Consider the following 23,620-nt stretch of genomic DNA (forward strand, 5'->3'; position numbering starts at 1 on the left):
AGGTTTTGTGTGATGCAAGTTATTTTTACGTTAAGTAATTGAAAATGAAATCTCAGTGCAAGACAACCTGGAGTCTTTACTAGGGCTGCAACTAACAATTATTTTCATGCCCAACATGTTTGACAAAAGAAGAATCCACCTTGAAACTAAACCTCAAGAGTACCCCAGATTGTCAGGCTCATGAACAGTTTGGGGAAAAAAGTATTAGAATCATTGAAGCAGAACCAGAAATATAATCTTCTACATTTTATACACACTTTGTCTTTGTCAATACCTGATGCTTACATTACCCACAGTGCCACTTGACCACTGACAGTTCAGTCAGAGATTTGGGTGTGTAATGCCAGTAGCAGCTAATTTAGTCTGCTGTGTAGTCTTTGGTCCCAGCCAATGCTGACACAGCTGTCATCATTTGATGCAATGTACCTGATTTTGCATAGTGGAGTCACATAAGGCTAACTTTTATCCATATATGCAATAGTACTCCCCATCACCTGTAAAAAGTAAAAATTTGATACTTTGAATTTGATTTTATTAATCCCAAATCCCAAAGTTGAAGATACACATTTTAAAATTGTTATTAACCTTAATAATTAAGTATACAGTTGACCATGCATTCACTGCCTATTTCCAGTATTTCCTCTTTTAATACTACCTGCTGAAGACACTGCTGAAGCTCCAAACCCTGCATTGGTTGTGTTAGCACAGGTTACGCCACCTACAGGCATGAAAGCAACCCAGGGATGCCTTTACACCTGTGTTTTAGGTTTTTTGAGCTGGAGCAAGGAAATAAATGACACATTACTGTCATTATAGCTTAATTAATGATGGGTTTCTGGTCGCTGATACTTAAATCAGTATTTGGGAGTTTGAAAACATGGCTTATAGTAATTTTGTTAAACAATTTTGATACAAATTCCTTAGTTTGGGGGGGTTGAAAAATCAGCTTGCTTCTGACAAACTATGTAATGGAGACATTGCATCTAAATTCCTTCAAACTGCAATTTCTTGTTACTTCTCCATCAATGTGCTGATGCTGATATATGAGCTTGGCCAGGTCTGCCTAAGCTAACCACATTAAATAAGCAAATACACCCTTAGTAATAGCAGTGCATGGATATGAGACGGGGCATGAAACGCAAGCAGTCAGACCTGGCAGGTTTTAAAACTTACACTGTTAGTCAGCTTATTTGGAAGAGAAGACGATGCAGAGAGGTAAAATTATTATCAAACTGTCTGTTGTCTGTCTGTTGGCCTACTCTACTTACAGGAGTCAGTCGTAACTGTGAATGAACAGTGCTTAGCCTTTTTCAACCAAAAAGTTCCATTCAGCCACGCTCTGCCTTGAAAGTTCCTGAACTATAGGTCTGGAGCGGACTATTGTTATTTAGAGTTATCGTACAGGAACTGAGTTTAGTGTCTGGTTCCTGCAATCAAACTGCAGGTTAAATTTCAAAAAGGTTTGTAGTCCCTGGGAGGAAGTTCCTGCAGTGGAAACGCCCCTAAACATTTGTCCTCTTTTGATTCACAGCACTGTTAGCAAGTGTCTAAGGAAGTAGTTTTCACTTAGAACTGTTATCAAGTAAAGGGCATGTTTCGGGGTTTGGTCTTGTGTAAGTGAACTATAAGTCAGTGTGGCTGTGCCATATTGTCATATGGAGTGGACAAATATGTAATATACAGTACCTGTTAATTCTGTGCAAAATAAATGTATATACGCTGGAGTATCTGCTCTTTAACCAACCCTTTCTTCCTCTCATTACTACTGTAGGTGCAGCATCCTGACCAACCATCACTTTGTTTGTGACCCAGAATGACCTGCTGATACTCAATACTGCCACCTCTTTGTTTCATCCGTACATAAAAAGTCATCAGCACCACAAACAAGGAGGCCTCTGTTCAGCCTTCGATGGAGGAAAGTGCCTGCATCCTGCTGTCAAGGTTGGAGAGGGATACCTCAAACTCAAAAAATCTCAAGATACTAAAGTCTCTAGGATTCCCTTCCACACAAAAAAAACACATTTTTTCACATTTTTGATGAGATCATTTTTGGGCCATTGCACCAGAGAGGCTGTATTGGGAATTGTGCAAGTGTGTTGTGGGAGTGTGTCATCCAAGCCTCTCTGCTCTCTGCTGGGGAGGAAAGCCGAGGGAAGGCCCTAGAAGTCTCTGAAGACAAGGACAAAAAGAAAACGGCCTGTTGCTGGGAGGCTGACAGTTGCATAACTGACTGGTGCAGTTGTCCATCAACACAGTAGAACAGGGAGATCAGTTGGGAGAACTGATTTCTTTTATGTTGCCATTGCTGGCGGATACATGAGAAAATATCAATATCTACTCCATACATAATCCCTGAGCACTCAAGTTCAACACTGTAATTTTAGCTCTTTCTCAACCATTTAATTTACATGGATACTGATGGATGTTCTACTGGATTTTCCCCCAGATGTTTTGGAAAGTACCACACCATCACTTCCTACTTTCACATCCCTGGTGCAGCTGGCAGGTGAGGTGGTTTAAATCAGCCACCGACGGGGCCTAGGGATGCCCCGACACAGGAAAACCAGGCTACTCCACTGGCCCGCTTACAGACTGCTGTTCCTAGTACGAGTCCTGGACTGAAAGCTAAATGTCTTTTTCTCTAACCTGGAGCAAGGGGTTATCATTTTTTATTTACAAGACCTTTTCTAACATTGCTGCAGCTGCCCAGACTGCTGATCTGTAGGTGCTGGAAACTTTGAATTTGAATGAGTAGGACTCTCCATATGCTACAAACAAGCCCATTTCCCACTTTAGGTATTGATCTGCACTTCTTTCTAAGCTGAAGAAAGTCACAGAGAAGGGAAAAGAGATAGCCAACTCAGATTATTATCCCAGACTGATCTCTTTAAGGCTCTTCTCTCCTTTTACTCCTTCCCTCATCCTCATTTCATTTATTTCTATTGCGTTTGTTCCATCTTACAAGTCAATCTCCCACCAAACAGGTTTACCTCTTCCAACTCTGGTACCTCACTAAACTCCCATTTATAGACCAATCAAATCAATCTGGACCAGTTTTCTGTATTTTAGGATTTGGTAGGAATTTTATTGCACTTAATCACTAAAGAAATCAATTGTTGTGTTTTAACAGAAGGATCCAAATGAATTGTTCTTACATCTAAATAACAGCCATATTCTTTTAATTGCACTATTATGATTTTCACAAAGCCTTTACTCACCTTACTATACAAGAACCAGATTTACTCTTTGTAGACTGATTTTTAGGCTCTTATGGAAACGGATCTGTAAGAATTATCAGTTTCTATCGGCTTTTGTTTGTAAGTGATTGACATGTTGGGTGGAACACAGATAAACTAGTGTTGTGTATGTGCCTGCAACTCTTTTCCTCTCAATAATCTGTGGCTTATTTGTTCATCCCGCCTTACCACCTGTTTTTGTGGCTGACAGGGAAACAGGGCTTTTACAACAGAGAGACTTGTAAGCTTCTTTTAATCGCACACACACAGTTGATTAGGATTGACCTAAGAATCGAAGAAAACAAGAAACCACTCCTCCTCCCATCTCAGTGTGGTGATGTAGAAGATTTTTTCCCTTTTTTCCACTTGCAAGAGGAAGCTCTTCAAAACGAAACTTGGAAAAAAAATTATTTTCTTTACATTTATTCTTTTTGCCAGTCTGTCATTTCCACTTCCAAACTACAGATCTGCTCAGTACACCTAAAGAAACATTTTACTTGAATGAGAAATTCCTTGGCAGCAGGTGCTGAACAGACAAACACCACACCACACGCAGGAAGTGATGCCAGGTGGCAGCAGTAAGAGCGGAGGGCGGGGTCCATCCTCGTCACCCCTCCCCCACGCCGTGGTCCCGCCCAGCAGACCCCTGCGACCCTCCCGCTACGTCCCTGTGTCTGCAGCCACTTTCTTCCTCGTTGGTTCCACCACACTGTTCTTCTGCTTTACGTAAGTGGCAAAAGCGCCTCAGTCTCTAGCTTACACATGCCTGTGATGAAATGAAATTTTCACGTGTCCTTAAAACTGTTGTTCTTTGTTATGTATGAATTATCACCAACATAATTATCAGCAGTTCTCTCAGTCTTTTAGCATCTTTCAGCTCATTGTTTTGGTTCAGTCCCACAACCCTCATCAGTGTCACCACCTGCCCAAACAGCAGATCGAGAACCAGATATTTTTCTCAGGAGTTGATAGAAATCAAAGCATGACTTAAAGGAGAGTGAATATTGGGCTTTCATTCATCAGGTGTTTTTGGTCACAAAAGGCTTTTTACACATCTTGGAGTGCTTCATATGCCTAGCAAATTTTGCACATATAAATGAAAGTCAAATTTTCTAGGGGGTGCCCTCAAGCCATTTTACCACACACAAGGATGCTCCAGACGACAATTAGCGAGCTTACATGCCACACCCATGGACAATTGCAATATCAAATCGAGGTACTAATTAGTTCAAGCATAATATGTATGCTGTGGAGCCCGCTGGAGACCCAAATACTACAGAACTACGGTTTTCACCAGTTCTGATGAGTGTGCCAATTTGGTGAGTCTTTGAGCATCCTAAGGCTGTCAGAAATGCATTTTTTCAGTTATGAAGCTGCTCTAAATATACACTATCTCCAGGCATAGTGACATGGCATCCAAACATGAATACAGTCATTTAATCAGCACTAGTGTTGAATGTCTACTAAGTTATAGTTGTGGCTGGAGGCATATTGTTTTCGGGTTGTCAGTCCCGTTGAATGCTTAGAGGAAATTCCATTACATTTGGCACAAAAATGAACTGATTAGATTTTAGTGGTCAAAGTCATTGTGGCTGCACAAAACATGTTTTTGGCCATTACTCAATAACTGACAAGCTAATTAAGTGCAACTGGACTGGTTGATGGAGGCATTTAACCATGAGGCAGTAATTCTAGTTTTCCCATTTAAGGCCTTTTTTGGGGGGAGTCTGTCCTCATCCAGTTCAAGGGTCTAAGGACAGAGGGTGGTGTATGCTGTATGGATTGTTAAGCCCCTTCAGGCAAATTTTTGATTTGTTATATTGACCTGTATAAATAAAATTTTGTCCATCCTGAGTGCATCACACACAACCTAGTTACAGGGTGGACATTTGTTTTGTCTGTGGTGTGGACCGAACTGTTGATGTGAAAGTTGTTTTCACATATAAACATTATTTTCAGATTTTTCTGTCTCAGTGTGGCCTTCAGTCCTGTGAGTGTTTCTGACAGAATGCTAAGTCAGTGGTGTTATGAACTGTCATCACTAATCTTGCTGACACCTCACTCTAGAGTGGGTTTGTGTATTTGTCATAGTGAGAGTGTGAAAGGTAAAAAATAGTGTTGAGAGTGGGAGCGTGTGAAGCAGTATCTGTGGGAGAAACCACGTGTATGCAGTTTAGCTATGAGAAAGTGAAATTGACAGGTGTGGGTAAGGGTGTACGGGCGTAAGTCTGTGTGTTTGTGTGTTTGCATGCACCCGCCTGTCTATGTGTATTTGTGTGCACACAAGTGAGAAAATCTAATCTGTGTGTGTGGTTAATGTGTTCGCCAGGCAGCCCTGTGCTTCAGATTAGTGAGGAGAAAATAGGCCAACATCTGTCACCCTGACAAAAGCCCATCATCCAGTCTCTCACAGTTTCTTTCTCCCTGAGTCTGTCAATGTTTGTATCCCTGCAGTCATTCTCACACTCCCTCTCATTTTCTCACCAGTGAATTAATACAACATTACATGAAATGGCTGATAAAAATGAGGGAATAACACAAAAATAACAGACACCTCCTTGAATTTTTTGAAATGAACAATAGCTACAGTGGCTTCAGAAAGTCTTCAGACCCCTTCAATTTTTGTGTTGTTGATCAATAGAGCATAATCACAGCGGAAAAACTTTAACAAAAGTATTTAGACACTTTGCTGTGGCATACACATTGTGGTCTGGTGCATCTTTTTTACTTAAATTATGCTTGAGATATGTCTTGAACTTTGAGTCCACCTGTTTCAAATTGACTTGACTATACATAGTTTAGAAAGCCACACATCTGTGTATGTAAAGTTCCACATTTCACTTTGCATTTCAGGACAAAACCCAATCTGAGAAGTCAAGGAACTCTGTAGACCTCCATTATAAAAATGTGTTGAGGGATTTATCAGGGCAAGAGTATAAAACAATTCCAAAAGCTTTGTGTTCCCAGGTCAGTAGGTGTCGGGTCAGGTCAATTTTATATAACGTTGAATCACAACAAAAGTTGTCTCAAGGCACTTTTCATATAAAGGAGGTCTAGACCGTACTCTTTATATTATTAGCACTATGGTAAAGTATTCCCAAAGCAATAAAGAAAATTCTTAACATTGGCAGATGATAAGCAATAAATATACAATAATATTCAAATATCAACAATCATGGAAGGAATGAGTCTAATAGATAGAATAACATGGGAAGTTTTAATACTTCTACATATGTAAATATTTACTACAGAGCATGTTTCTGACAACAGTCAATATATTTTGCAGCTAATACTGCACACTGAATTTTCTTCCCACATAGAGAGACATTTTCTGATGATAGGGGAGCTGGATGAATCCAGTATACATGTTGTTTATTTTTTCGTAGATCCTAAGATTTTTCACAGAATGGTAGGAAGTGAATGTCATAACTATCAGTCTGTAAAAGGACCAACAAGTGACCCCACAACTTGTCCTTCAGCGACCACAACTTCACCTTCATTACAGCTAAACCTCAAAATATGACAGAATCTTGGCCTTGTTTTTCCTCGTTGTGTGAGACACCGTCTTTCCTGTTTACATTTCAGGTGTCCGTGGCTTTCAGAGCGTTTCTCGGTAGCTGTGCCCATCTACAATGGAGTCATTTTCCTGTTTGTTTTGGCTAACTTCTGTATGGCCACATTCATGGACCCTGGCATCTTCCCAAGGGGTGAGTGCATGGATGGCCGAATGTACTGCATACTGTCACCAAATACGCTACTAAATACTGTCTGCAGTATGTTTGTATATAAAGCTGTTAGCCTTTTGATTCAAAGTATAAAATCCTTGTTTATCCACACACACAAAAAGATTCCCTGTAGTTTTAATTCTATTTTAATAATAATAATATCAAAAAGTCAAATGTCAAACAAGCAGATTCATGGTGTATTAGGAAGGAGGGGGGTGGAGGCAGAAGATAACAATTCAGAATTTGATTTGGTTTGATTATAAATTTAATCAGAGCTCACATCAATCACATTAACTGATAAGGCTAATTGACTGACTGATTAATTGATTTGAGGAGTAATTTAAATAATAGAGATAAAGTAGGTAAAGAATCTTCCAAATGTGCAAGCAGGATACTGTTATCATCAGTGACTAATGAAAAATAATCGGTGATTTTCTGCAGTAGTATCATGAAAACTGATCTACACTCAGTACCCCATAATGACAAAGCAGAAAACTGAAATATCACATTAACTTAAGTATTCACTCCAAAGTTAGCTTGGGTGTCTCCCATTTCTCTCAGTTGTCTTTTACCTCTTTTCCACCAAAGTAATTTAATGTCCTTGAGTTGCCCAGTCAGAGCCCTGACATGAACCCAAATTGAGAATCTCCAGAAAGACCTAAAAATGGCTGTTCACTGTCCTTATCCAGCCTGACTGAGCTTGAGAGACTCTGCAGAGAAGAAGCAGAAAATCGTGAAATCCTGGTGTGCAAAGCTTGTCACATCATACCCTGGAAGACTTGAGGCTGTAATTGCTGCCAAAGGTGCTTCAACTAAGCACTGAGTAAAGAGTCTGAATGCTATGTCATGATATTTCAGTTGTTCCTTGTGGATAAATTTCTAAAATTTAGTTTTCGCTTTGTGATTATGGGGTACTGAATATAAAGGTTGATGAGGGGAAAAAAGTATTTAAACATTTTTAGCATAAGGCTGCAGCATAACAAAATGTGAGAAAGATAAAGGGGTGAATGCACTGTATATTCTGATGCCTTGTGTCCATTATGGCCAGTCTTAGGGTTGTGCATGGGTATGTGATTGTCTGTTTTCTGTTCCCACCTCTGCAGCCGAGGAGGACGAGGACAAAGAGGACGATTTCCGTGCCCCCCTCTACAAGACGGTGGAGATCAGAGGGATCCAGGTCAGGATGAAGTGGTGTTCAACCTGCCGCTTCTACAGACCACCGCGGTGCTCCCACTGCTCCGTCTGTGACAACTGTGTGGAGGTGTGCTCACACTCATACATGGACCATTTACATAGAATCACATTGGACCTTGATCATTTACACAGTCAAATTTTCTAAGCCATTCCAGTTTAGGTATTTTTGACAATGTCAGTAGTGACATTGTCATTGTCACCATTGACACTGACCATGGCAAGAAAGTTTGGACAACTGTTGGACAGCTTTTCTTCATCCCCAGAAAGAACAAAATACTGGAGTTGAAATACAACCAGCAGCAGCACTTAAATACACTATGCACCCACAAAATGTTTCTGTAATAGGTCCAGAGACTTCTTTTTGCCCATCTCACTTAAGGGCATATATTCCAGTGACAGCAGGCTGAGTCAGGTTGAAGTCAATTAATGATTGAAATGGATAAGATTATGTGTAGTATCAGTTGTTTCAGTCCTTACCAGGAAGTAAGAACTGACACATCACTCGCTAAGTGTAATCATGTTGAACAGTGCAGACTTATGCAATTCCCTGTACTAGTTTTCTTACCACAGTGTCTTCTATTACTAATAATGCAGGACTTTGACCACCACTGTCCGTGGGTGAACAACTGCATTGGCAGGAGGAACTACCGCTACTTCTTTCTCTTCCTGCTGTCTCTGACTGCTCACATCATGGCCGTGTTTGGGTTTGGCCTTCTCTTCATCCTCTACCATCGGCAGAACATTGACCGCCTGCACGCCATTGTCACGTATCCTTGAAGGACCTTTCCTGTGTATTTTTGTCCTGTCCATTTTAGATTGCAGAGACAGTACACTTGCAATGTTGCACACCTTGACAATGACTGAAGTTCCTCCTTGGCTTCCTATTAAATATATTAAAGTACTTTCTATGGGCCTTCATCTGTCCATTTAATCTGGTCTTTTAAGGTATTCCTTGACTCCTGTGCTCTTAGGCTAGCTGTAATGTGTGTTGCGGGTCTGTTCTTCATCCCTGTTGCTGGCCTCACTGGTTTCCACATAGTGCTTGTGGCCAGAGGCAGGACCACCAATGAACAGGTAGGACACTCAGTGTTTTGGGAGGCGCACACAAGTGACAGGGAGAATTATTGTTAAGTCTCACAAACCCTTTGTTGGTTTTGAAAATGTACAATATGACATCTGACAGTGATGATTTATAGTAAGTGTGCATACAGTAAATGGTTTAAATTTGTAATTAGTACAGAGTTGTGACATATCAACAACCTTTTATTCTTAGTCCATCCCTCTCACTGGTATAATATGTAACTCTGTATCTCTTTGTGTTTGTTTTCCTTCTCTAGGTAACAGGGAAGTTCAGAGGAGGTGTTAACCCTTTCACCAATGGCTGTTGGAAGAATGTCTCTCACGTCCTCTGCAGTTCACAGGCACCCAGGTACATTTGTGAAATTTATCCTTTTTCTTTCTTTAACTACTGCTCTCTGGTCAGCCGTTTGTAAGCATTATATAATTTTAGAAAGGCATGTCTCCACTGAGTGCTTAGAGTATTTGCAGAGATTTAAAACCCATGTTTGAGCCTCACTGTGCAAAGTGATGGATGTGCAGTTTGACACTAGAAATGATTTATGACATCAAAACTAGTTGAATTAAAGCTGCGAGCAGCGTTGAACGGGCCCTCGCACCCGGCGCCCGTCGGGGGAGCGGCGACCGCGGGACCCCGGCAACCGCGGGGTCAACGCAGGTCGCAGGGCACACGCTGGCGTAACAGTTCACACTTCCCAGATGTTAAAATTTTAAATAAAAGCTTTTACGCTAATTATTTTCTGTGATAATATTTTTCAGAGCTCATCATCTGTGACAGCTCTTGGCTCTCTTGACTGTAACCTCTCTGTGGCAGCTTCTCACAGACTCAATCAACTCCTCTTCCCCTCCCCCTCAAACACAAACACAAACACACCCACACACACACACACAAACACACAGAGAAATACCCCCTCCCAAAAGGAGATAAAACTCAGTTTTAACTTGAGTTTACAAGCTTTGAGCTTTGAGCAAAAGCATTTTTTTAAGTTCTGTTATTGGGTGCATATATAAATCATTTATGCTTAAACAAGGCTTATAATGAAGTTATTTGAACAGTGAATATCTCATCTGCCTAAAGTCAGGGCGAAGCCACTAACCAGCTGTAGGGATGGGTATCATTAGGATTTTATCTTTATCCATACAGACCCCTATCAGTCCAGCTCAGACTGTTACTGGTTTAAGAGAGTGAAGTTTATAGCAATTTGCAAAATTTGGAGATTAGTGACAAACTAACCAGTTAGACTACATACAGACAAGCTTTCATTTTAGCTGTTAGTAACAGTTTGCCATGAGCTTAACCAGCGTGCTGTGCTTCCTGTTAAACATGTCATGAGACTGTGGACAACGCTGAAAATATTACTTTACTAACTACTGGCCAAACAGGCGCTTTGACAAAGAAAAGGTAAAGGCCAGCAGCTTTTACTTTTCAATGCACTTGTCGTCAACTTGAGTGGCTTATATTCAGCTGGTTCACCTCGACGCTGGAGGACCTAGTGAACTTTTCCTGTCGCCGTACACTGAGTAAGACGAAAAAATCAGCTGACCCCGTGTGAAATTTCCTAACTGATCAAAACCAAACTGTAAAGACAGCATCAATCCACGCTCAGCTTTGGTCAAGGGGAGACATATGGTAAGATTACATGAATTCATGTAATCTTCTTTGAGACTACAATTTCAGACTTAACTAAGTCATTCACTAGTGTCTTGGCAGCATTTATGGGTTCTTTAGACAGGTCTCTAACTGGTTTTCTTTCCAGGGTCATTGAAATCTTTGGCTTCCTACCTCTGCCAGGCTTGTTCTGCACAGTGTGGCTCTCCTTGAATTTCTCGGTGACGCTTCTCATTTGAGTTCTTGACGCTTGGAAATGCTGTTATAACTTTGTATATCCTTCTCCTGCTTCCTAAGCATCGACAATTCTTCAAGTCTACAGTGATTTCCTTAGTTTTTGGCATGATGCTTTCTCAAGTGACAGCTCAAATCTTAACTGAAGTTTTTATACCGCGTGTAAAGCAGCTCTTGGCTCTCCTGACTGTAACCTCTCTGTGGCAGCTTCTCACAGACTCAATCAACTCTTCTTCCCCTCCCCCCTCAAACACAAACACAAACACAAACACACACACACACACACACACACACACACACACACACAGACGCACACACACAGAGACCCCCTTCCAAAAACCCATCAAAGAGTAATACAATGGCTCCATCTATAGGATAAAGTAGAGAGTCGCAACAGGAAGTTACCCCAAAATCTGAGGTTTCAAACAGGAAGTTGGGTTTCTGAACTTTGACGGGCCAGAACCGGCACACGCTTCGACCAAAACTCACAATTTTCGGAGCCAGTCTTCCAAAAAATTCCTCAAGGAGGGGCTGACAACATTTGAAGTGAATCTGGTCACCCGTCTAGAAACTGGACATCACACTATAAAATATGTCATTTCCTGCTATAAATAGGTGGTGCTACAACAATTGTATGAATATTGACATATGGATGTGTGCAGATAGGTACCATTAACAATCCTGTAAAGTTTGATGCAGTTTGGACAAAGTATGGCCGAAATATAGCAAAAATAAAGCAACTTCCTGTTTCGTGGCGAGTAATCGAACTTTGAGGGGCCATAACTTCCACGCCCTTCAACAAAAACTCAAAATCTGCCGCAATTTAACATCGTCTATGTCTTAAGAACATACTATTAAGTTTTGAAGTCAATCGGATAATGCGTCTAGGACTAGTTCGCGTTCAAGCGACCCCTGGAAATGGCCAAAAACACACAATTTTTTCACCTTCCGGTCAAAATAAAAATACTTTCTGTTGGGTTTAGAATATGGCTCCAAGAGACTTTTTGGTGCGTCATGGGATGTTACATATGTGTGCAGATTTTCAGATTTTTAGGCGCAACGGGCTTGAGGGGCTGTTCCGTTTAAAAATGTAGGTGGCGCTACCGAGGCCATTTTACCACGCCCATGCTCAAGACCCCTAAATTATTAAATTTTTCGCCGTGCCTGACGCGTCTGCAAATTTTGGTAAGTTTTCACGCATGTTAAGGCCCTCAAAAAGCCGATCTAAGAGGCGGAAAAAGAAGAAAAAAAATAATAATAATAATAATAATAATAATAATAATAATAATAAACAGACCGAAAACAAGAGGGTCCTTGCAACTCGTTGCATGGCCCCGTTGGGCCCACGCAACTCGTTGCTCGGGCCCTAAATATATTAAATTTACAGAAGTGTGATGTGAAAGCCTTACGGCTGCAGTGCATATATATTGAAAATATACTTCTCAATCAATAGGAGAAACCATGCATCAGGCATTAAGCTTTTGAAATTGGCAGTAGTTGCATATGCATAGGTTATGATTTTTTTTTTTGACAAAGCGAAGGAGTAGAGATAATTTTAATAATTTTGTATCCCCCCTCTTACCCACTGTCAGCTGGGATTGGCTTAATACATCAGTGTACTCTCTGTAGGTACCTGGGCAGGAAGAAGTGTGTGCAGAGTGTGTGTGTGCAACCTCCTTTTCTGCGGCCACAGCTGACAGAGGCCCAGCTGGCTGCAAAGATCCTGGACAACGGCATACAGGGAGACCTGCATCGAGTAAGGACCGTGCTACAAACACTGCCGTGTCTGCTGTAAACACCAGTTTTAGAAAAAAGCATTGCATTGCAAGCATTGTTATGCAAGAGTTCTGTACTTCTCATTCAGATCTGCACTTTGTAAGTTGGCATATATGCAGGTCCAGATGGCAAGAGGTTTAAAAGCTGTATATAAGGTCACAGTAGTGAATGCAACAAAGCCACGTCTAACATCCCAGACAGTCTTTGGTGTTTCATAACAATGGATACAAACTGGATAGTAGTACATTAGTCAGTCCCAGCAGTATCTCCCTGACATGACTTTTTTTATTAGCTGTGCCAAAAATGATTGAATTTGCTGAGTTTCTGAATAACTGTAATATAATTGCAATTGTTTATGATTTGTTTAGAAAGTCAAGTCAAGTCGGTTTTATTTCTGTAGCACCAAATCATTTTAAATGGCAGCTACTTGGCAATTTTATTTCATAAGTGCAAATCAATGAACTGGCTTGAAATGACAGTGTCAGCTACTACATACAAAGCACTATAAAGATGGTTAATGTAATGTTTAACTGCTTGTTATCTATAATTAATTTTTACTGCTCTACTTCAAGGGAAATGTCAGTCATTGATTTACTTTTTGGCTTGTTTTCATTTTTTCATAGTCATCCATTTCAGTAATGTCAGTCAAGGTAAAACTCTCAGTTTCTCTTATACTGTTATTCATACAAAATTAAAAAAAAAAAAATAATATATACAGGTTGGTTACAAATAAAGGAAAACCAACATATCATGTCTTAGTAGGTTTTCATTTTATCATGAGCAGAGGTAAGCAGAGAAGCCAGAAACTGTAATCACATTAAAATGGTCAGATGGTCCCATTCCAGACAGCCCCAGGTGTGAGCCCACCACGTCCAAGTCTCTGCAGTCAGACAGTAAAAATGTTAATAAATTGGCAAAGACGCACTCAGTTAGACATTTACATTACAATAGAGCGCAGACACAGTAAAGAAGCATAATGTACTGTGTGTTTATAGTATTCAGCTCACTAACATTAGCACAACTAACACTCTTACTGTGCTCTGTCAGTTCAGTGTCAAGCAGACCTTGGATCAGGGGAAACCCGTTGAAAACACCAGTCTAGATCTGCTTTATATGAAGTACCTTGAGATAGTTTCTGTTGTGATTTGGTGCTATTTAAATACAATTAAATTGAATTAAATGAAAAGACTACTTTTTCAACATTTGTATTTCAGTGACTTCTATCTTGGTCTTATCTGTGTGTTTTCTCCTCTTTTCAGTCCAGGTCCAGTCTGGAGATGATGGAGAGTCAGTCATGTGACGCTGAGCCTCCTCCTCCACCTAAACCAGAGCTCCGTTACCCTGGAATCACCCGAGGAAACACGGAGGGTAAAACTTTCTAACCTCCTTCTCCAGTTCTGACTTTCATCAGCTATCTGTGCATGAACTTTATCTCAAATTCTTGTTGTAAAAACTAAATATGTTTATCTGATTCTACACTGATTTTTCCAGTGATATTTTTATTGTTTGTCTTCCCACCCTCTTGCAGAGTGCAGTCTACTGAACAAAGCCCCTCCCACCCCCACCATGTACAAATACAGGCCCACCTACAGCCCTGGCAAGAACCACACAGCGCTTACACATGCTTACGCCAACCAGGTAATGCACACACAAACACACAAGAGGGTAGACTCGTAAATGAGAAGTATGTGGTGTGTGTGTTTCTGAGCAGAGATGCTTTTTTCCCATTTGTCCCTGCCTCTGTTTATCTCTTTGATTTCAATCTAATGCATCTCCATTTTTTTCCCTTTGATTTCCTGTCGGCCATCTTGGTTTGGTTTCTCAGTGGCTTTCTGTTGATCAGTATCAGTAAGTGATTGTTCTGGAAGCATTTTTCCCTCTTATCTTCAGTTTTAACTTGGTTTCCTGTCCCTTTCTGTTTGTTCTGGACGTGGGTGAAATACTGTTTGAATACATTTAAAATGATTAGTGACTGGGTGTCTTGGCAGGACTGTTTTGGCTAAATAAAAAAAGAAAAGGGAATATAAGAATTTTTTTGTACATATATGTACCAAAGGATTGTACCTGATTACAACTACACTGGTAAATATTAGTTGGTTACACTCAGTATTTGTACCCATGTCTATTCCCTATGTTCCCACCTGCCAGCCCAACACTCTCTATGAATATGGTTTTGATTCTGTTTAGTTTGCTGTTCAGACTTCCATCACCCTATCAGTGTCCACTTTGTTCTCCTCTCCAGTTAGAAATGTGTCTTAGTGACTCCTGTAGATTCACCCCAGAGTTTGTCCCCTGAAGCACTGATACAATATTAAAAGCTCTGTTTTTACCATCATTTTACAATTTTCCATTTCAGTAACGTCCTACGTGCACCCTTTGATCTCCGATTTTGATGTTTCATACTCTTGTTACCTGGTCTGGTCTCATATGGAGAAAACATTTCCTGATACTTCAGATAGAAGCCAACCATTCATAGCACACAGCAGACTGTCAGAATACAGATGACTTAAATGGGAAGATATTTCCCTCTTTGTCTGTATTGTGGAGATACTAGGTGGAAGTATACTTTACATTACGTTGTCATCTTAGTAACAATTTCTCAGCAATTCATTTTGTTAATTTGTTAAATTCAAGTTTGAACTATTATTCATTGTAACCTCAGTATCCCTGCAGCTCCTTAAGAGAGAGAGAGACAGTTTTCCATATTACTGATATATTTGTTGTACAGTTGGTGAGCACTAATATGATTTACAATGCATAACTACAACTGTTTTTCTAGAATTTTGTGTTTTCATGCTGTTTAGTGACTCACAACACCATTATGCCAAGAAAGTGTTGGCATAGTAATTCAAACATATTGATTATTAGTATGGAGAAAGGAAGAATCAGCATATTCACTTATTTGGAAATGAAGACAAGCTTTTGGATACCAGACCTTCAACAGGCCAAATGATTGTGCACTTCACAACGGCTGCACACCACTGTCACACTTGTAACATAGTGGCAAGGGCAGTTAAGTGCAGGCAACATGTAAGGCAGCATGCAATAATGTTCAGTCTCAACCAGATCAAACAGCAGCAGGTGGTAGAGATGCTATGGTAAAGTTTAAATACAGAACTGTACATTTCTCCTATTTGAATTCAGCCTCTACATTCAATGTGATATATGTTTATCAGTCTGATTTGCAGTGAATTGTTAATGATGCTGTCGGCATTGCAACACAGTGAACTCCCCAGATAAAACATTTCCCAAAAAAGTGAGGATGAATTGATACAGAAATCAAAGTAAATGATGGTCAAGTGGAAGAAAGCTTGGATTCATTTTAAAATACTTGCATTGGACTCAAGTGTGCAGAGCGTTTACTTCACCGTATTTGAGGTCCTTTGTGTTTGCACTGTCCTGAGAGTGGTGATATTCTTGAAGTGAACGTGTTGAATGTCTAAAGTTGAGGTGTGTCAGGGTGTCAGTAATAGTTGGAAGTTTAGTACAACACGCCCTCTCAAAAATATACAAAACTCCCATGTAGCTCTCTACTCTTATTTGCTCAGCTTCTTGTTTCTTTTCCCTCCTTCCTCCTCCTCTTTCCTTCAACTTCCCTCCTCTCTTCTTCTCCTCCTCCTGCCTCCTCCAGTTAAGTCGAGGGGAGAGTGTTGGCAGTGCCAGGGACTCCTCCTCCTCCACCTCCTCCCTCCTCCAGGCCAGCCAGCAGCCTGGTTTCCGCTCTCAGCCCAGCCTGGACCGGAGGGACACTTCGTCTGACAGAGTGGGAGGGGGAGGAGGTGGGGAGAGGAGGGAGGGAGGACGAGAGGCGGGAGGAGGGGGCATCCCTGGCTACTCCCTCGGCGGGCGCTCATACCCCTCCTTCTCCGACCCTGCCGTCATGTCAGGAGTGGCGTCGCGATCTTCCAGCTCCACGCACACCTCAGCGGGCGCCGCCCACATCTCTGAGGCGACCACCACCTCAGCCAGCTTCAAGAGCTTAGCCAATCAGACAACCCCTTCTCACCATGCATCTCGCAATGGGAGCCTGTCATATGACAGCTTACTGGCTGGTGGTGATGATTTCGACAAGGGGGTGACAGCAGGTTCAACAGCCCCTGAGGTCTCCTCTGGGAGACCCTGCACACCAGCGGCAGGCGGCTACACCTCCCCCTTCCTGTCTTCACAACAGAGAGATGCTGAGATGCACTCCCAGTCCTCCCAGTCCCCCCATCACCACCACCGCTCCTCCCACCACCACCACCACCACCACCCCTTCCTTCACCGCTCATCCTCTTCCACTTCCTCCTCCCCACCACCTCCCCCAGAGAGGGAGCGTCTGCTGGTCGAGCCCCACCCTGGTAGTCATGCCCCTCCCACCAATCAGGCCCCTGCTCCCGCATCCTCCTCCTCAGCCCCGACTCCCCCACACCATCACCATCACCACCACCACCACCACTCCCACCATCACCACCACCACCACTCCTCATCCTCCTCTTCCACCTCCCGCCCCCCCCGTTTCGCCGCCCCCCACGCACCTCTCCACCACGCCTATCCCTACCGCACCCGCTCCACTGACACCCCCCTCGGCACCTCGTCCACCTCCACGACCCACCCTCCTCGCTCCCCGCACCCCCCACCCCTGGGCAAGTCGCTCTCATACTCGAGCGCTGCCGCCGCCGAAATGCAATACCGGCTGGTCCGAAAGGCATCTGCTTCAGCCGGAGCGAACGCAGCCGGGGTAGGAGGAGGAGGAGGAAGTGGAGGGATGGGAGGAGGAGGAATACAAGCACCGAAGTGAGTATGAGTTTCGCCTTTTGTCAGGACGATTGGTTTGCTGCTAACCCTGAAAAAAATCACCCGCCCGCCTGAAAACCTGACTACCTGATTGACTGCTCCTCCTCCTCTTCCCTTCTCTCTTCCTCCTCCTCCTGCCAGATTTCCTGTGAGTTCCTCCTTCTTCTCCCTTGCTTGTTTTCCATTCATCTGTGACGTTTCTCACTGTTACATGTGTGATGATGTTGTGGTCTGCCCGTTTGTTCTTGTCTACCGCATTATTACCACTTTCTGTTTGGACAGTACTTTATCTTGAACCAGTGCCTTTAGTTCTCTACAGATAGATCTGCATCTCTTCACATAAAATAGAACTCTAACAGCTCCAATGGACAAAATGTGTTTTTTAGTGTGTAACAGAAACAAGAATAGAGAAAGGGAGGAGTTAATGTTTCCACACATACAAGGCAGTTTTAGTTCTAGAATATGACTAATCATTTATGAATTTATTTGTACAAAAACATAAATTCAGAGTGTGCAAAAATAACAATAGCAGCAGTAAAACTGAACCACATTTTTACCATTGGTTACGTGACTATGATAGAGATGACATTAGGGAAACTTTTCTACTCACACCGTTGTTCCAATTGTAATTGAGCACAAACACATCGAGCATCATGTGTTTGGTCTCAGGAATTAAATAGTAGCACTAGATCCAACATTTCCATCTGTTGCATTGTAGTTTATTAGCAGATTAGTGTTTCTCATTTCAGTTATACTGAGGCACAGTCAGAGTTTTGCATGACAGCGATTAGACCGTTTGATTTTCTGATATGTTGGTGTGTGTCTCTGTCCTGTTCACCATCCCTGTTTCTTTTCCATCCCCCTCACTGTTTGTTACTTGCAGTTACTCAGCTGCATGGGTCTAGTTTTACTATTGTGGTTCTTTTACCACAGGAATGTCTGACTGTGTATCTTTATTGTGGCCTTGACGACTAAATGAAATGGACTGTGTAGAGTTTAAACGACACGTGTATTGATTTTGGCTGGCAGTCGAATAGAAATGTTTCAAATTAGATACAGAGATAAAGGCTTTCTCACCAGTAAGCATCAGTCCCCATGTACTGGTGTAACTGTGCAATGTCAAAATAGCAGCAGTGGCACTTGTAGTAAGAGTGTACATACATGCAGACTGTGAACCCATGTAGACTGAGGGTTGGAGTGGGAAGTGATCTGTGGACCAACTGTGAGCAGTAGTATTTTCAAGCTGAAACAAATGGTACTTTCACATCAGCTTGTTTCGATGTAAACTGACCCTGGAGCGGGTGTCACTGTATTTTGTGAGCAGAGAAGTGATTTTCAAAAGCTAAACTTTCCATTAAATCCATCTAATGCCCGATCAGACAGAAGCAGTTTGAGGCCATATTGTTCTCACAGTTTTTCCATCATGCTTCCATACTGGTACTGGGTGGTATGATTGTGAAACCAGTATTAAATTGCATTCTCTGTGGTATTGAAACATCTTAACTTCATGAAAGCCTGGTTTCTTTATTCACAACATGTGATTGATTTTCAGTTGAGTAATATTAAAAAATGCTGATAATAACTCTGTGAGCTCTTTGTGACACCAGAGAACATTAATATACAGATTAGAAGCATGAAGTACAGACTGAATTTAATGCAATAGTGCCTCATTTTTTCTCTTGGTCCAGACCAAAGGCACTGAACCAAAAGTGTGAAAGCACCTGAAGTACAGTTCATGTCTCATGTACTGTAGGAGTGATCCAGATGTTATTGAGACCTCCATCTCTGGACTTCCTGTCCTAAATCTCAAGGAGGCTTACTGTCCTGAACCGTCTTACTGATTGTTTCTTTTTCTTTGTGTTTTTTCTAAAATGTAGGGATGAGCTGATCCAGATGAAACCTCTGAGTCGGACCAACGGTGGCCATCCCTTCTCCTCCTCCTGCTCTGCCCCTTCCTCTCCCTCTCACCCAGTCAGTGTGTCCGCCCGGCCCGGAGTGGCCTACCCCAGCTCGGCATTGACGCAGAGCCCTGCCCACAAGCCCCAGGGCGGCGGGGTGAAGAAGGTGACGGGCGTTGGGGGCACTACATATGAGATTTCTGTCTGAGTGGCGGCCAGCCACCAGCTCGAGGACCAATGAGATGAAGAGGAGATGCTGGTGTCTCCCTGTCTTGCTTTTGAGGAAGAAACTTGGGCTTTTCATAATACAAGAAAACACTGACACACAAATGATGATGGGAGGAACCACGTTGTCCAGATCTTACCCCTCATTGGCTGATTGACTGAGGAGCTAAACTGTACTGGACTATCCTTCCTCCAGACATCCACTTCAATAATCTTGCTGGGAAAATTTTATTAAGACATGGACTGACTCACTGGTCAAACCAGGAACCATGATGTGGCTCATTTTGTGGGTTTCATCCTCACTGTAGCTCAGTAGGTAGCATTGGGGGGTGGCATGGTCCCGTATGGGTATTATATTGACAAGTATAGCTGTGCAAGACATTACCACTGCCAGGGAAAGGAGACTGATCCCCACTGGGCCCACCAATGAGCTCTGGATTAGGGTTTGACAGCTGCAGGTGGAGAGGGTTCATATCGGCACTTTCGGACTGACACTGCATTTAAGTAAAAGTTGGTGCAGATGTGTAATAGTTCACTTTCACGTGTAGAACATCACTGAACACACAACCCCATGATGATGATGATGACGGTGATTATAGTAATAATCAACACATTCATGCGTAGTCTGTGGAACCTGATCAAAATCAAGGTAGAATCCATTCAAAGTTAAGGGCTGCCCATTGACAAGCAGTTTAGTGCAAACTAACTGTGAGATCAGTCAGACTCAAGACATATCAGATTGAGTCATAGCTACATTTTTAATACAAGCTCTGGCCCAGTCGTCAGCTCAACCCCACTTACAATGGCAGCATCCACCAAACAGCATGTGGTGCGACCTCAATGGACCGAGAACACAAGTTGTGTGTGTGTTCCTAGGTGTTGTGTGATGCATGGAGTCTGTAATGCAGCCCAGACAGAATCCCTGTAACCTGTTGTCACTCCCTCAGAGGCTGCTGTTTTTCTTCACAGCCTTCCAGTCAGTTATCGAAATGCACAACATGGCAGCAGGAGGTCCGTTATCGAGCAACTAGTAGGATCTGTTATGGACTTGTGACAATCTGCCAGTGGCTGGAAAGAGCTTCACCAATGAACTTCTCATCAATGTTGCTGCGTGAATTGACATGTGAAAAAATGTGACATTGGGATAAAAACAACAGAAAATGCTGATTCCCTCTTTCTTTGATCCATTTGTTGATTTATTCCTAGATGTGAATATGATTCCATGTTTGTACAGGATGATGTGATTTTAAATGTGGAATTTTTTTTCTTTTCTTTCTTTCTTCTTCTTCTTCTTTTTTCTTTTTTTTAAAGTGGCATACCGGACTGCAGCATGCACTACTATTACTACTAGCCACTATAGGCCACTGTGTTTGGCTGTGGACCATGTCGTCTGTTTGAACAAACAGGAAGTGAGGAAACTAAAGTGAAGAAAAAAATCATGTTTTGGCCTTTTGTTCTTAATGGGGTCCTTAAGAAAAGGCAAATTTTTCTAGAAAATTAATTCCTCGAACAATTGCCTTGAAAATTTAAGTGTTGTAATTTTTTTTAATTTCACCTATTTAATTTGAAATTGTTTTATATGAATTTATATGGAAATATAACTATTGATAAATGAAGAGTTTTTAATATTGACTCAAAAGAGGGGTTGTGTTGTCAGTCTCAGAATCAGGATAAAAAGATTAAAGCAGCCGTCCTGATTGGTTTGGGTTGATGCTCCACAGTTGATCCACTGTTTTCTTGGAAAGAATCTTGATTTGATGTCCTGAATGTCCTATTTGCAAAGATCACATCAGAATAAAACAGGACTGGAATCTCTCAGACCAGACGCCTTATTTATAAGATGGTCTTACAGTCAAGTTGCATCTTCGGTATGATTAAGATCTCTATTCTACGATCGAGTATTAGGGCCACTATTTATTCAAATCTCAAGAAGTTGTGATGCAAAAAGAAAGAAGTGCTGTGAAGTATTACGAGAAAAAAATCTTAATTTTATTTATTTTTTTAAAGTTATTATAAAGTGAGATAAAATATATGAGAGAAGTAATTTTACAATCAAGTAAATACACTGTTTTTTTTTTTTAAAGAAAAGGTAAATTTACAAGCAAGTCATTACTAGATAAATGATAAATAATTGTGTGAGTAAAAAGTGAAAATTAAGTCTGAATTTCACAAAAAACCTAAAAATTCAACACTTAAGTCATCAAACTAAAATCACAGTATCAGAAGAAAAGGTTCTATCTGGACAAAATTTCTGTTATTCTTAGTTAGTCTTTTTATATAGTTACATGTCCATGTTTAGGCACTTCTTGGCTCTCCATTTGTACTGTACAGTGAAATATTTTAATATTAACAACAAGAAAATAACAATAATGCAACATTTTGCCTTTATTCTTAAAGTCAGTGTTCCCTCCTTAGAGTGGCCCTAATACTCAACTGTAGACTAGACGTGTGAGTCACCTGCTGGTACAAACGTCTTTAAACTGAACTCCACTTGTGAGTGAGGGTGCTCCAGAGACGATGGAAGATTACACAAACTTAATGATCTTAAGATGAATTTTAAACATTTATAGATGAGGCTCCTAGTCTGAGAAAAGGTGTCTAATGGTTTAAAAAAAAAAAAAAAAAAAGTTGCCCAAGTTTTGATGACACTTGTAGAACAGTCCTCCTTTTCCCTGCTCAACATGAACTATCCATTGTTTGCTAAAGCTTTCACTTTCAGTCACCCACTTCCAGCTGTGGTTGGGGTATTAGAAGTGTATCTTCTTTATGGGGAATAGTCCAGCACTTTGTTGCACTTGTTAAACTTCAGTGTTGCACAGTAAGTCTACAGTGTACACTAAATCTTTCCTTGAAACTAATTACACCAGCTGTTGTATTTTTCTGCCCCTTCTAGTGTGATCTCACCGACATTTAGTTTTTTTTCTGTCTGAGCCATCACCAGAAACTAGAACATTGGCCCCCAGAAGCAGTTAACTGGTGCAACAGATTGCTGGACATGTTCAGCAGTAGCTGGTAAGTGAAATAGTGCTTTGTAACTATGTCATCATGTTTTATGGCAGATAGAAGAAGCATAAGTATGACTTTATCCAGTCAGGAACACAAATAAGAACAGCACAGGACTCTGTGTTGGAAGGAAAATGACCAATTATGGTAAAATAAATGAAGCACACCTGTAGTACTACCGTAAAGAGAATCTTGCGTCTCTGGTGAATGTGGTTTTTAAGGAAATGTTTTTCCATTTTGCTGTTGTTTGAGCCCAGTTTGAGGACACTTATTTGTTTGAACAGAGTGGCTGGTAGGTGAAGACAGTGGGCTGTAGGTGCATGTCTGCAGGAACAGTTATAGCAGGCCTCTTTGCCTGTTTGATATAGACAGGGCTGGAAAACTCAAGTTCAAATTGAAGAAATGGTAAATATGTGTACTGTACAGCTTAATGTGTGTGTGAGTGTTAGTGGATGTATGTATGTATGTGATGCGGGGCTGGGGGATTGGTAATAAATTTTAAACAAAGAGGTGGACAGTTGTCACTCTTTTCACTTTAAAAGGATTGTGGAAATTTGTCTGACACATCAGACTGAGGTTATTTCTTATTTTAGTACTTTTTGTTAATTGTCAAGCATTTTAAAGGAACAGAAAAACTACCTCAGTGGCAGGTAGTACTACAGATAGTTTCAGTTTTATGTGTTTTGATTTGGAGCAGTCCAGCCACCTTCCTGTGTCAGATTCATGCATTACTGTCTCCCACAGGGCGTTTTTTTCATACGACCGCCGGAGGGCATCAAATTAAAGGCCATGTTCAAACTCTGAACATAGGGGCTTTGAAGAGAATTATTACCAGAATACCTCTCAGTTCTACAAAGAGTTTTAGTG

At 41.4% G+C, this 23,620-nt stretch overlaps 1 protein-coding gene across 3 annotated transcripts in view; it reads left to right on the forward strand.

Moving 5' to 3' along the window:
- zdhhc5a (zinc finger DHHC-type palmitoyltransferase 5a) overlaps positions 1-23,620 on the forward strand; it is a 77,621-nt gene that overhangs the window by 2,407 nt on the left and 51,594 nt on the right. Inside the window, exons 2-12 of one of the 3 annotated variants that reach the window (XR_007813228.1) lie at positions 1,772-3,962; positions 6,822-6,943; positions 8,065-8,222; positions 8,750-8,922; positions 9,127-9,229; positions 9,493-9,584; positions 12,705-12,831; positions 14,111-14,219; positions 14,380-14,489; positions 16,483-17,627; positions 19,505-22,377. Coding sequence is in view for 1 of the 3 variants with exons in the window: in XM_051070560.1 (XP_050926517.1) it covers positions 3,799-3,962; positions 6,822-6,943; positions 8,065-8,222; positions 8,750-8,922; positions 9,127-9,229; positions 9,493-9,584; positions 12,705-12,831; positions 14,111-14,219; positions 14,380-14,489; positions 16,483-17,627; positions 19,505-19,733 (2,532 nt within the window). In the remaining 2 variants the exon portion in view is untranslated. Of the gene's footprint in view, positions 1-1,771; positions 3,963-6,821; positions 6,944-8,064; positions 8,223-8,749; positions 8,923-9,126; positions 9,230-9,492; positions 9,585-12,704; positions 12,832-14,110; positions 14,220-14,379; positions 14,490-16,482; positions 17,628-19,504; positions 23,261-23,620 lie in introns of those variants that run through there. The other 2 variants (XR_007813229.1, XM_051070560.1) reach the window with 2 other exon arrangements.

This window comes from Lates calcarifer, linkage group LG5, assembly GCF_001640805.2.
Source record: "Lates calcarifer isolate ASB-BC8 linkage group LG5, TLL_Latcal_v3, whole genome shotgun sequence".
NCBI lineage: Eukaryota > Metazoa > Chordata > Actinopteri > Centropomidae > Lates > Lates calcarifer.